The 11325-nt window shown below is 57.0% G+C and overlaps 2 protein-coding genes across 2 annotated transcripts in view; both read right to left on the bottom strand.

The window, feature by feature from the left end:
* The window catches only part of TUBB (tubulin beta class I), an 11440-nt gene extending 11032 nt beyond the window's left edge, over positions 1-408 (bottom strand). Inside the window, exon 1 of the mRNA XM_006038097.3 lies at positions 220-408. Coding sequence (XP_006038159.1) covers positions 220-276 — 57 coding nt within the window. The 5' untranslated portion in view covers positions 277-408. The remainder of the gene's footprint in view (positions 1-219) is intronic.
* Positions 409-3127: 2719 nt separating this feature from the next.
* Positions 3128-11325, bottom strand: part of FLOT1 (flotillin 1) — a 14068-nt gene continuing 5870 nt past the window's right edge. The window contains 7 exon segments of the mRNA XM_006038096.3: positions 3128-3508; positions 3875-4039; positions 5072-5209; positions 5814-5859; positions 6054-6235; positions 7204-7356; positions 7461-7556. Coding sequence (XP_006038158.1) covers positions 3476-3508; positions 3875-4039; positions 5072-5209; positions 5814-5859; positions 6054-6235; positions 7204-7356; positions 7461-7556 — 813 coding nt within the window. The 3' untranslated portion in view covers positions 3128-3475.

The raw sequence follows: 11325 nt of genomic DNA, 5'->3' as shown, positions 1-11325 counted from the left end.
GGGAAAGGGGGACCCGGACCCCCAGACACCCCCCCCCGCCCCCTCTCTCGTTTTAAACGGGTTTCCCACCCCCGATCTCCCGGGCGAGTTAAAGGAATTTGTTCAATTTAAAAAGCGCCAAATCACCCCCCTAGAGGCACCATCCGGTCCCTACGAGGCGCGATCCCCCCTATCCCCGGAGGATCTGCAGAGGTCCGAGCAAACCGGACCCCGCCTCACCTTGGCGCCGATCTGGTTACCGCATTGGCCGGCTTGGATGTGCACGATTTCCCTCATCTTGCAGGACCTTTTTGCCCCTTTTTGACGGTGCGACGCGCCCCTTTAAGGGTAGAACGCTGCGGAGCCCAAGTTTCCTTCTTCCGAACGCGGCGACGTCCAACGTTCTAAAGGGCTGGTAAAAGGCGGGGGCTGATATAGACAAAGCTTTTATAGCCTGGCCGGCGGCCAGGCCCCTGATTGGTCGGCTGGGATCAGCCGGGCGGGGGCTGATTGGCCAGAAGGGGATCGCACACGTGATGGCGGGCGGCAGTGGGGAGCCAACAGGGCAGGGTGGGGTCCGTGCAAAGGCTGCTGGGAGGTGTAGTCACCTTTTGTTCTGGAGGGGTGGGTGGGGTGCTTCTGGCAATACTGAACCCCCGAGGTTTTCCCAGGCTGGGGAGGGAACCCAGCAGTCCGGGTCCCTACCCCGCCCCCACAGAGAACCAAGGTTCTAGGCCCCTTCCCCGCCCCGAGAACCAGGGGTCCGGGCCCCTACCCCGGGTTCCCAGCCCAGCCTCCCGTCGGGGACAGAAGCAGCGGGAAGGAAGGAAGCGCCTGGGGAAGGGAGCAGAGGCAGGGCCTGGGAAGGGAGAGGGAACCCAGGCGCCCGGGATTGGCCCCGCCCCCACTGCCCGCTGATTGGGGCTGGCAGTGTCGCAGAGCTGGTGCAGGGTGCGGCTGGGCGGGGAAGAGCTGGCGGCCGGCCTGGGCTCCCGGGGAGGGGGCGGGGCCGGCTCATTCCTAGATCGTTCATCACCGCCCTGCTGGCGACACATTGTCCCCAGGGTCCAGCCCCAGGCAGGTCCCGCTTGCCCCGGACGCCTGGGGTCTCCGGGACGGAGTGGGGGCTGGGGGTGAGAGCATGGGATGGGGGGGGGCGGACGCCTGGGTTCGCCGGACGCAGCCCTGAGTCTCACCCAGCTGAGTTCCAAGCAGTCCCACCCCTGGGGCCTGGCCGGAGCCCTGCTAGAGTCGGAGGCAGAGAGGGATGGGCGGGTGCCCGCTGCCCTTTCACCAAGGAACCCAGGGGTGCTGGGTGCCACCGGCTGCATCCCCCACCCGCAAAGGACCCAGGTGTCCGGCCTCCCAGCCTCCTTTACCCCACTACCCTGCCACCTCCCAGCTCCCCCTCACCCCAGTGCCCTGCCAGACCCCACTCCCAGCCCTGCTTACCCCACCACCCTGCCACCTCCCAGCCCCTTACCCCACTGCCCTGACCTCCCCTCCCAGCCACCTTTACCCCACTGCCCTGCCAGACCTCCTCCTCTCCCAGAGCGGGAGGGGGAGCCGGGCATCCCTGCTGCAATGTGTTTGCTGCGCCCCTTCCCAGCTGGGGCAGAGAACCCGGCTCCCAGCCTCTCCCTCATGACTACAACCTGGCGTGCCCAGTTCAGGCTGGGATTTGGCACTGGAGTTGAGTGCCAAGCTGCGAGCTTGCAAAAACAGTGTCATGGCTGTCCCACCCCAGGCAGGTCCTGCTCCCCTCCAGACGCTGGCATCCTCTTCTCCCATCTCTCCCCAAGGCCTGGGGGCACACTGGAGGCTTGGAAGCAGCCCTGGCCTGAGGCCTGGATGCTTGGGGAGCAGGGACAGGCCCCGGTCAGCAAGGTGCCTGACAACACTGGGATGCCCCTGCCTGGTACTCAGAGCCCCCCATACTGGTTAGCCTGTTGCCTGGCAACATCAGATGCCCCTTTATGGTACCATGGCAGCCCCAAATAACCAGCCTGTTGTCTGGTAACTCAGACGCCCCTTCCTGGTAGCCAGGCCCCCCTGTAGTAACCAGCGCGTTGCCTGGCAACACCGAGGTACCCCTTTTGGTACCCAGGGCTGCCCCTAGTAACCTGCCCGTTGCCTGGCAACCCTGGCCTGCATTGCCATGGCGCCTGGCACAGCTCAACTGGGGTCAGGCCGGGCCGGGACAAGGGCCTGGCGCTTCCCAGAGGCCGGTGGCTACGAATGGCCCCGGGGTGACGTCATTTTCATTAGTGAACAGCGGAAATCATGAGGAAGGAGCCACGTTCTGCGGGGTCGGTTGTACACTCTAGCCCCGCACCCGATGGGTGGGCGGCGGCCATTTTGTGGCGGGGGGGGGGGGGGGTGACGGCGGACGCTCCTCCCCCCCTCAGTGTCCCGGCTGTTCAACGTGGGCATCTCTATGCTCATTCGCGATAGAAGGGTGAGGCCGCCATGTTGAGGAGGACCGACAGCGGACACACTAGCCACAGCATTAGAGCGTTCTCTGTTCCTCCCCTCTGTCCTTCGAATCGCCCGCCATGTTGTGGAGGACCATGAGCGTCCCTTCTGGCCCGCCGCTCCCTGCCCCACAGTCCATGGTCCACGCCCACGTGGAGGACGCGGAGTGTCCGCTCCAGCCCGTCCCCCGGTGGTTACTCTCGAGCTCCACCATGTCGTGCCCAGGGCCGCAACCCGGGAGACACTCTAGCCCGACGCCGCCCGCCTCTTTACGGTCCCGCGGCGCCTCTCTGTGCAGCTACTTCCGGGTTCTGTGGCTCCGGCCTCCAAGCCCGGGACCCTGGCGGGGGTCAAAGGTCAGGGGACCTGGGGGCGGGGCGAGAGCGAGAGCGAGGGGTACCAGTGGGGCAGGGGGGGTGAAGGTGCAGAGAGGAATGAGACCCCCCCCTCCCGGAGTGTTGGGGGCTGTAACCCCCTCCCATGGCCCTGGGGGCGGTGGGGAAGGCCGGGCCCTGGGGGCACTAGGCCACTCTCCCCAATGCTACCCCCTTGCTTGCACCAGGGGGGCACCAGGGGCTGCCAGACTGCAGCTGCACCCGCCTCCCAACCCCCAGGACACCAGGGAGTCACCCCTGTCCCCCAGGCCTCACACATGACACTAGCCAGGCCCAGCTCCATGTACCCTGGCAGGGTTTAATTATGTCTGGCACAGACCGGGTGGCACCAGCGGGGCACATACAGGCAGCTGCACCTGTGCGGGGGCTGGACAAGGCACTGTAGGAGATGGGGCTGAGGCAGGTAGATGGGCTATGGCAGTGGGAGGGAGGGGAGGGCAGCAGGGAAGATGGGGGGACCCCTGCTGTCCTCCAAGTGGCACTGGGGAGGGGGGTCTATAAACCACGCGGACTTGGCACGGAGGGACAGAAGTGCAAGTGGGGGCAGGGGGTAGCTCGGCCCCACCCAGAGCTGGTGGAGCAGGGGGTCCCATGCGAGGCAAGGAGGGGCGAGTAGTGCCGGGAGCTCAGGACATGCGGCCTGGCTTCTTCTGGCTTATCTGGAGGAGAGAGAGAGGGAAGGATGGTGTGAGGCAGTGAGAGGGGCAGACATGTAAGAGGAACCCAGGTGTCCAGGCTCCCAACTCCCCCTCCCCTTCTCTAACCCACCAGCCACCCATGCAACTCCCAGCGAACCCAGGCCTCTGGGCTCCTAGCCCCTCTTTCTCTAACCCCCATCCTCACCCCCTGCGCCAGGGAACCCAGCCCCACCTGCACCAACTCCCCAGCCCTCACTCCCCTCCCAGAGAAGACAGGCATCCAGGCTCCAGTTTGCCCTACTCCCCTCCCCACCCCCAAAATCAGGCATCCAGGCTCCCAGCACTCCTTGTGCCAGCCCCCCAACCAGAACCCAGGTCTCCGGGCACCTGAGAGATGCTGATGCCTGTAAGCTTCTCCACCGTGTCAGGTAGCTTGTCCAGGATGCCCAGCACCTCCCCTGTCAGCTTGGCGGCGCCCACAGCCCCGTCCCCACTGGACACCAGTGTCACCCGCTGCACCGAGGACAGCGGGCGGCTGATCTCCTCCGCCACCTGTTGGGGAGAAAGCCATTAAGGAGGGTGAAGCTTGTGTGCTGGGGGTGGGGCCTAGGCACAGAGGTGCGGCATGTGGCTGGGGGTGTAGCCTATGTAGTGGGGGCGGGCCCTATGCAGAAGGATGGCGTATATATGGAGACGTGGCCTACTTGCTGGGAGCAGGGCCTAGGCAGGAGTGGGGACTATGCAGAAGGGTGCGACATGGATGGAGTGGGGCCCATGTAGGGCTGGGTTTGCATGGGCGGTGGGTGGGGAGTGTATGGGGGCAGGGCCTGGAGAGGGGGTCTGGATCCTGGGGGTGGGATGTGTAGGGGTACAGCCAGTAAGTTGAGGGTAGGGCGTATACAGGGCAGTGAGGCATGCTTTGCTGCCTACAGGCTGGGGGGTGGGACTTACACAGATGTGTTGGGGCAGGGCTTGAGTGCTGGGGGCAGAGCCTGCAGGCTAGGGGCAGGACTAGGCAAAGGGCTGGGGTATGAATGGGGTGGGGCTGAGGCAGGGGGTAGGACATGTATGAGGTGCAGTCTGTATGATGGGGAAGGGGCCTAGGCAGAGTGGGGCCTGCAGGCGGGGAGTGGGGCCTGTAGGCGGGGGTTGGGGCCTAGATAGGAGTGGCACTTATATGGGGGTTGAGCCTATGTGTTGAGGGTGTGGCCTGTGTCCTAGGGGCAAGGGAGCGTGGCCTGAAGGCTGGAGAGCTAGGTACATGTTTAGGTGTGGCCTGAGCACAGAGCGTAAGGCATGAGTTGAGGGCATGGCCTGTTTGCTGGGGTCCTGAGAGGGGGTGGGGCCTATGCGTAGCTGCGGTGCTGTGGGGGCATGACCTATGTGGGGGGCATGGCCAATGACCTGGGAGCGTGGCCAATGACCTGGGAGCGTGGCCAGTGTGGGGGTGTGGCCTGCACAATGGCTGTGCAGCACAAAGGGATATGGCCAGGCTGTAGGTGTGGCCTAGATATGGGCACCACCCACACTGGGCATGTGGCCAGTGGATGGGGTGTGGCCTACGGATACTGGGCCAGGGCCTACCTCGGGCAGGCGTTGCAGCAGCATGTCGGCCATGGCGGCATCGCTGTACTGCCGAAAGGCCTCAGCCTTCTTGGCCACCTGTTCAGCGTCCGCCCGCGCCTTGGCCTCGATGGCAAACGCCCTCGCCTCCCCCTTCACCTGCGGGTGGCAGGGGGCAGGGTCAGGTCCCAGGTTCCCCACCCTGGCTCCCCCCTCACCACCTGGATGCCTGGGTTGCCCTTCCCTGGCTCCCTGCTGAGTGGCCCAGTTTAACTCCCTGGAATCCCCACCCACTACCTGAAATGCCTGGGTTCCCTTCCCTACTCCCTGCCTGCCTGCCCCTGGACCCCTCTCCCCCTTGTGGACTCTGTTCTACTCTTAAGGCGGTGCCACCCTCCTGGACACCTGGCTTCCTCCCCCAGCCCAGCCTCTCTTCCTGTGCCTGGGTTGCCCTCTTAGACGCCCCAGGTCCAACTCCATACTGTCCACGCCCCCGCCTGGACGCCTGGGTTCTTACCTCCATCCCACCCCTCTCTGTGCCCTGTGCTGCCACCTGGACGCCTGGGTTCTCAGTCTCCTTCTCCCCCCTGCCCCGCCCCCCCAAATGACTCCACACCTCCTACCCGGATGCCTGGGTTTTCCTCCCAGTCCTTCTTCTCCCTCATTAACTCCACACCCGTGCTGCCCCACCCAGATGCCTGGGTCTTGTTCCCCATGTTTCCCACTCTCCCCACCTGGGATTGGGGAATGGACACACACTCACCCTCACGGATTCTGCCTCTGCCTCAGCCTGCATGATGAGCTGGGACCTGGGTGGGGGTGCAAGATGAAGGGAGGAGTCACATCAGCCATGGGAGATGTCATGTCAGCCAAGGGAGGGGAGGGGTCAGAGGTCAACGGTTGACCTTAGAGACATAGGTGAAAGGTCAACCCAGCCAAAATGTCAAGAAGACCCACACTGATACCTTCAGGGGTCAGAGGGGAGATGTGGGGGTGTCCATACCTCTCAGCCTCAGCCAGCTTTTCCAGGCGGTAGCGTTCAGCCTCAGCCGGCTTCTTGATGGTGGCCTCCAACTCCCGTTCCCTGCGAATTATCTCCTGTTCCTGCAGATTTATCTGCTGGGCTCGTTCCACCACCAGCACCTGCATTTTCTGCTCCTCAATCTTCTGCTTTGTCTTGGCCACCTTTGGGGGTGGGGGGGGGGGGGGGGGGAGGAGGTGGTGGTCAGAGGTCAAGGGTTAGGAGGACCTTCAATGGGGACTCCAGGTTGGAATCCCACAAACGTCAATGGTAGCTTGTGAGTCAATGGGCTCATACCCATGGAGGTAGGTCAGAAGTCAAACGTGGGAGGCTAACAGAGGGGCCCACAACCCCTCTTGCAATGGATGCTAGCCAGTCACCATGAGCCAAGTGCTGAAATTATCAGGTCTATGTGGGATAGCTTTGGGGAAGGGGGGGGTGGTCAAAGGTCAACAGCTGACATAATACAAGTAGGTGAAGGGCTAACCTAGCCAACAAGTCATGATGCCAAGGAGAAGGCCCTGGTTGACACCACTAGGACCTGTCTAGGGGTCAGAGGGGGGCTGCTGAGCAATACATTGTAGGCAGGAATCAATGGCTGGTATAACCTAGCAAACCAAAAGGTGTCCATAACTGCATCTCATTGGTCAACGTTTGGGGGAGGGGGGGAGTAACAGGTCATCCAAAGTCGAAGGGGTCACCTAGCAACCTCTAGCCAGATCTCACTGGTCCAGGTCAACGTGGAGGAGGTCATGAGGCAGAGGGGTAACCAGTCAAGGGCAATGGCTGATAGTTACCATGGCAAATAAGCAGGGCCACAGGATAAGCCCAATGCCAGGCCCTTACCAGGGCAACTTGGTGGGGTCTCAAGACCAATGGCTGGTGGTTACCATACCAACCTGGTAGGATCTGAAGACCAACAATGGCTGATGGTTACCATGACAACTCAGCAGGGTCTCGAGACCTATGGCATATGGTTACTATGGCAACCTGGCTCGGTCACAGGTCACCCCGCAATGGCTGGCGGTTACCACAGCAACCAGGTGGCCTCTATCAACTATGGTGTTCAGGGAGTTCCATCAGCCCAAGGCTGTGGTGTCCCAGAGGGTCCCAACCCCAGTGTCCAGCTCACCTGGAGCTGGTAGGCCAAGTCCGACTCGGCCTTGCGGGTGTTGACCTCAATGTCGTAGGCAGCCTTCTTCAGCTCATAGTCCCGCTGCGCCTTTGCCATCTCGATCTCATTCAAGTACTGGGCTGAGAGCTTCTGTTGCTTTGCCTTGGCTTCCTACAGGGTGGGGTGAGGAAGGGAGGGGGTCAGAGCCAGCTCTGGGGGTCCCTAGGCCCCCAGATCTGCCCCCTTGCCCCGCAACATCAGGACCCTGCACTCACCCGGATGCCAGCATCTCTCTTGGCTTCAGCCTCTCCAATCCGGGCATCCTTCTGGACCTGGGCCGTCCGGGCTTTGCCCAAGGAATGCAGATAATCCTAGTGGAGAAGGACTCCAGTCATACCTGCCTCAGGGCAGACCCCAAGGGTGAGGGGAAACTGGAGGCAGATCAGGGGGTGGGGGAGGCAACTGCCTGGGAGAGGCAGTGGCTTTTCTATCCAGGCAGCACTGAGGAGTCCATTAACTTTGTGGCTCGTTCTCATCTTCACGATTCCTGGTAATCTCTTTCCACTCCATAGGTGTGAACAACCCTCTCTCCTTTTTAATAGCCTTGATGTTCTACTTTTCAAACCATCCTTTCTTCTGCTGTGTTGCTGTCAGCCATCCCTGGCAACATCTCTCTTCTGTTTCACAACCCTCCAGTCTGTTTGTAGCTCTAGCTAAAAACCTTGACTCAGGGGTGGTCATATGAACTCAGGTTTAGAAAAGACTGACTGTGAAGTATTGGAGGCACTATCCAAATGCTCAAGGTAGCTAGATTTTGTTTTAGAATCTAAATAAGAGATGTATATTTAACTATTACAGCTACATGCCCCCTAATCCTAGTATTTGGGGACTCAGTGAACAAGAGCTCCCTGTTCACTTGGTCCACACCCTTTATGATTGTATGCATGTCCTCTGGCCTCTCCCCTTTCAGCTTTCTCCATTCCAGGTAGAAGAGTCCTAGCCTTTTTAATCTCCCCTGGGTATAGCAATGGCTCCAGGCCCCTGATCATTTTGTTTGCCCTTCTCTGGACCTTTTCTATCTCCACTACATCGTTTTGGAGATGCGGGGACCAGAATTGCATGCAGAATTCAAAACATGGGCACCCCATAGATTTGTGTAAAGGCATGATGATTTTTGTTTCGTCTCTGCTTTGATCTTCAGCTGAATACTATAGCACTGGCCTAGCATATTAGTAAAGCTCTTAGTGTTTCTTTAACTGGAGAAAAATGTGGCGTGCCTGGGTGGATCTACAATTTAGACAAGTGTAGAAGGTGTGGCACATTATTACATACAACACTACACACATTTTTCTTTAGTTAAAGGGAAACTAGACACTTTACTACTATGCTAGGTAGGCAGCGCTATAGTATTCAGTGTAAGATCAAACAAAAACAAACACTGACTGCATGATGCACTAGATTATATATAACGATAGCCATAATTTGCTAGAGTATGTATAAAGTTTAAAAAGAAACACAACAAACTGGGTACAAAACAGTCAAAACAGTTCAAAGATTCGGTGTAGAAATGACTGACAGTGAAGTCCTGGAGTCACTGTCAAGGCGCTCAAGGAGGCTATATTGTTTTAGGAATCTGCATAAGACACATACATTTAACTATAACCGCTACCAGATGAATGACACGGCCTCTTTGGACTTTTGTCCAGTTTGCTGTCTTTCTTTTTAAATGCTAAATATAATCTACCAAATTATCGTTCTGGTTGTGTGTCATCTAGTGCACATTCCAGTTGTATTGTTTTTTCTTTCATCTTTTAATTGAATGATATAGCGCTGGGCCCCTAACATATTAGTAAAGCTTCTAATTTCCCTGTAATTGAAGACAAATGCATGTTGTGTTCTATGTAATAAAGCACCAGACCATCCACACACCCATTTTCTAGACCCTAGATGCGCCCATGCCCCGAGCTACATCATTCACTTGAGGATCACAGTAGTAACAGCTATAACTTTATTTAAATGTGCACTGATTTGCTAGATTAGATAGTAAGTTTAAAACACAACATCAGCAGAAAATAGTCCAACGATACTATGTCATTCATCCCGTAGTCATTAGACTTAAATGTATGTATTATTCAGAGTTACAAAACAAACTTCATCCTTCTGGAGTGTCTTCACAGTGCCTCTAATACTTCATGTTAAGTCATTTCATTGAAAAGTCTGGGTAGAGCATGGATCAAAGAGGGATGAAACTATACCACTGTCCCCAGTGGATCTGCCCACGTATCCTCCTATTCAAACCATCCTTCCATCCATCCGCAGGCCGGAGGTCAAGCATTGCTGCTTCAGTGGCTGGAAGACTGTTACCATCAGCCTCTGTCCCTACAGCTTGCCAAGCTAAAGAACCGTGACAGTCATTTTAGCAACCATTAGAGCACAGGGTCTCCATGCTTCTATTCCACTGAAGGAAAATCAGCTTTGCTGCTTAGGACACCCGTCTAATTTTGGCGAGCAGGTTTGGGAGGAGGAAAGACACATGTGGCATGTGAGAACACATGGTAGATTTAATTCAGAGTAGATTCCAGGATAAATCATTCCAGAGATTCTTCAAATATCCTGAAGGTTCAGAGGAACACGTAGCTCTTCCCTGCCATGATGTCAGATTCCTGCTCCCCCCCAGCTTTAAAACCAACTGCCCATGACAGACAGTGGCATTTCTGTTCAGGCAACACTTACGGAGTCCAATGACTTCAGGGCTCAGTGTCATCTCCTTGATTCCTGCTAATCTCTCTCCACTCCATGGGTGTGAACTGTTGGCACAGAACTGACATTCGTGACATATGTGGCTATCAGAGAACTGAAGCAGTTGTGACCCGTGTGGGCCTCTATCTGACTCAGAGCAAACAGCCAGCCCACAGTGTAAGGCTGATTTTGCATAACAGAAGCCTGTGCTTGCATGTCAAGGGAAGCAAATATCATAGTGCTGAAATCTGTCTGGAATCGGATACAGCAAGCTGCGATAGCAAATGCATGAACTATTGAATGGATCAGTGTTACAACGTTTAGATAAACTGTGAGAAAGAAAGTAGTGTAAAAAGAAAGAAATTAAGGAAATATCCTTCTGCTAAAAGTACGCATTTCCCAATCTTGAAGAAGGGTGTATGTACCTGAAAGCTTGCAAAGAAGAATTTTTCCAACTATTTTAGTTTGTCTGAGCGGAAGCCGCCTCTGCCCCACACAGATCGGGGGGCACATACCCCCAGGCCTCCACTGGGGTGAGTGCAGCGGTGGGAGCTCTCCCCCACACCTGGAAAATTGTCCCACCACCCAGCCAGGGCAGCAAACGTGAGGGCCCAATCCTGGTACACAGGACCTTATTCCAATGTTTGGAGTTGGGAGGGGGAGGCACAGGGCCTCGGGGCCTGATCCAAGTGTGCAGGGGTCCGGGGCACAATCCTAGCACGCAGATCCAGTGTAGGTCTCTCCCAGTGTGCAGAGGCCACCACCTGGCCCGGGCTGGGGCCCCACTCACCCCTGCCCCACTCCCTACCCCACCATGGGGGCCTCAATCTGCCCACCCCCCCACCCCTTCCCCACAGACTGACCTACTGGGTGGGGCGGAGAGGAGGGGAAGGGGGTGGCACGGTAGATCCTGGGTTGCAGTTTAATTCAAGAAGTGACCTGATACTTAAAAAGGTTGGAGACCACCGTCTTAGACCAACACAGCTACAATCAACACCCCCAATTAAGTGACACCTTTCATATCCACAAAGAAGAATCTGGTCTGAAGCTCTGAAGGCTTCAGTGAAACAAAGACATTTAAATAAAGCCAATTGGGGATCTTCGATTAGAATATTAAGATCATGTTTACCAGCCACCCACAAATAGGAAATGTGACTGGAAGGAAATGGGGAGAGTAACTCTTCACACCTGTTGGACTGCTGCATGTACCAAGACATGTGCCTGATGGAAGGTTGAAGGAGGATTTCCCCCCTGGTTGTGGAGAAACAGGCTGAGACCAGTCCATGGCAGAGTGACTCTTCCAGTAAGATTATGATTATCCTTGGCAATTAATCTTGTTTTTGTCCATTAATCAATAAGCTTCTCACACTGGTTGGAATGACCCACGGGTACATTTAAAAT

This window comes from Alligator sinensis, unplaced genomic scaffold (genome assembly GCF_000455745.1).
Source record: "Alligator sinensis unplaced genomic scaffold, ASM45574v1 scaffold1426_1, whole genome shotgun sequence".
Classification (NCBI taxonomy): domain Eukaryota; kingdom Metazoa; phylum Chordata; order Crocodylia; family Alligatoridae; genus Alligator; species Alligator sinensis.
Note: the sequence above shows the minus strand (reverse complement) of the source record. Positions and strands in the feature narration are given on the sequence as shown.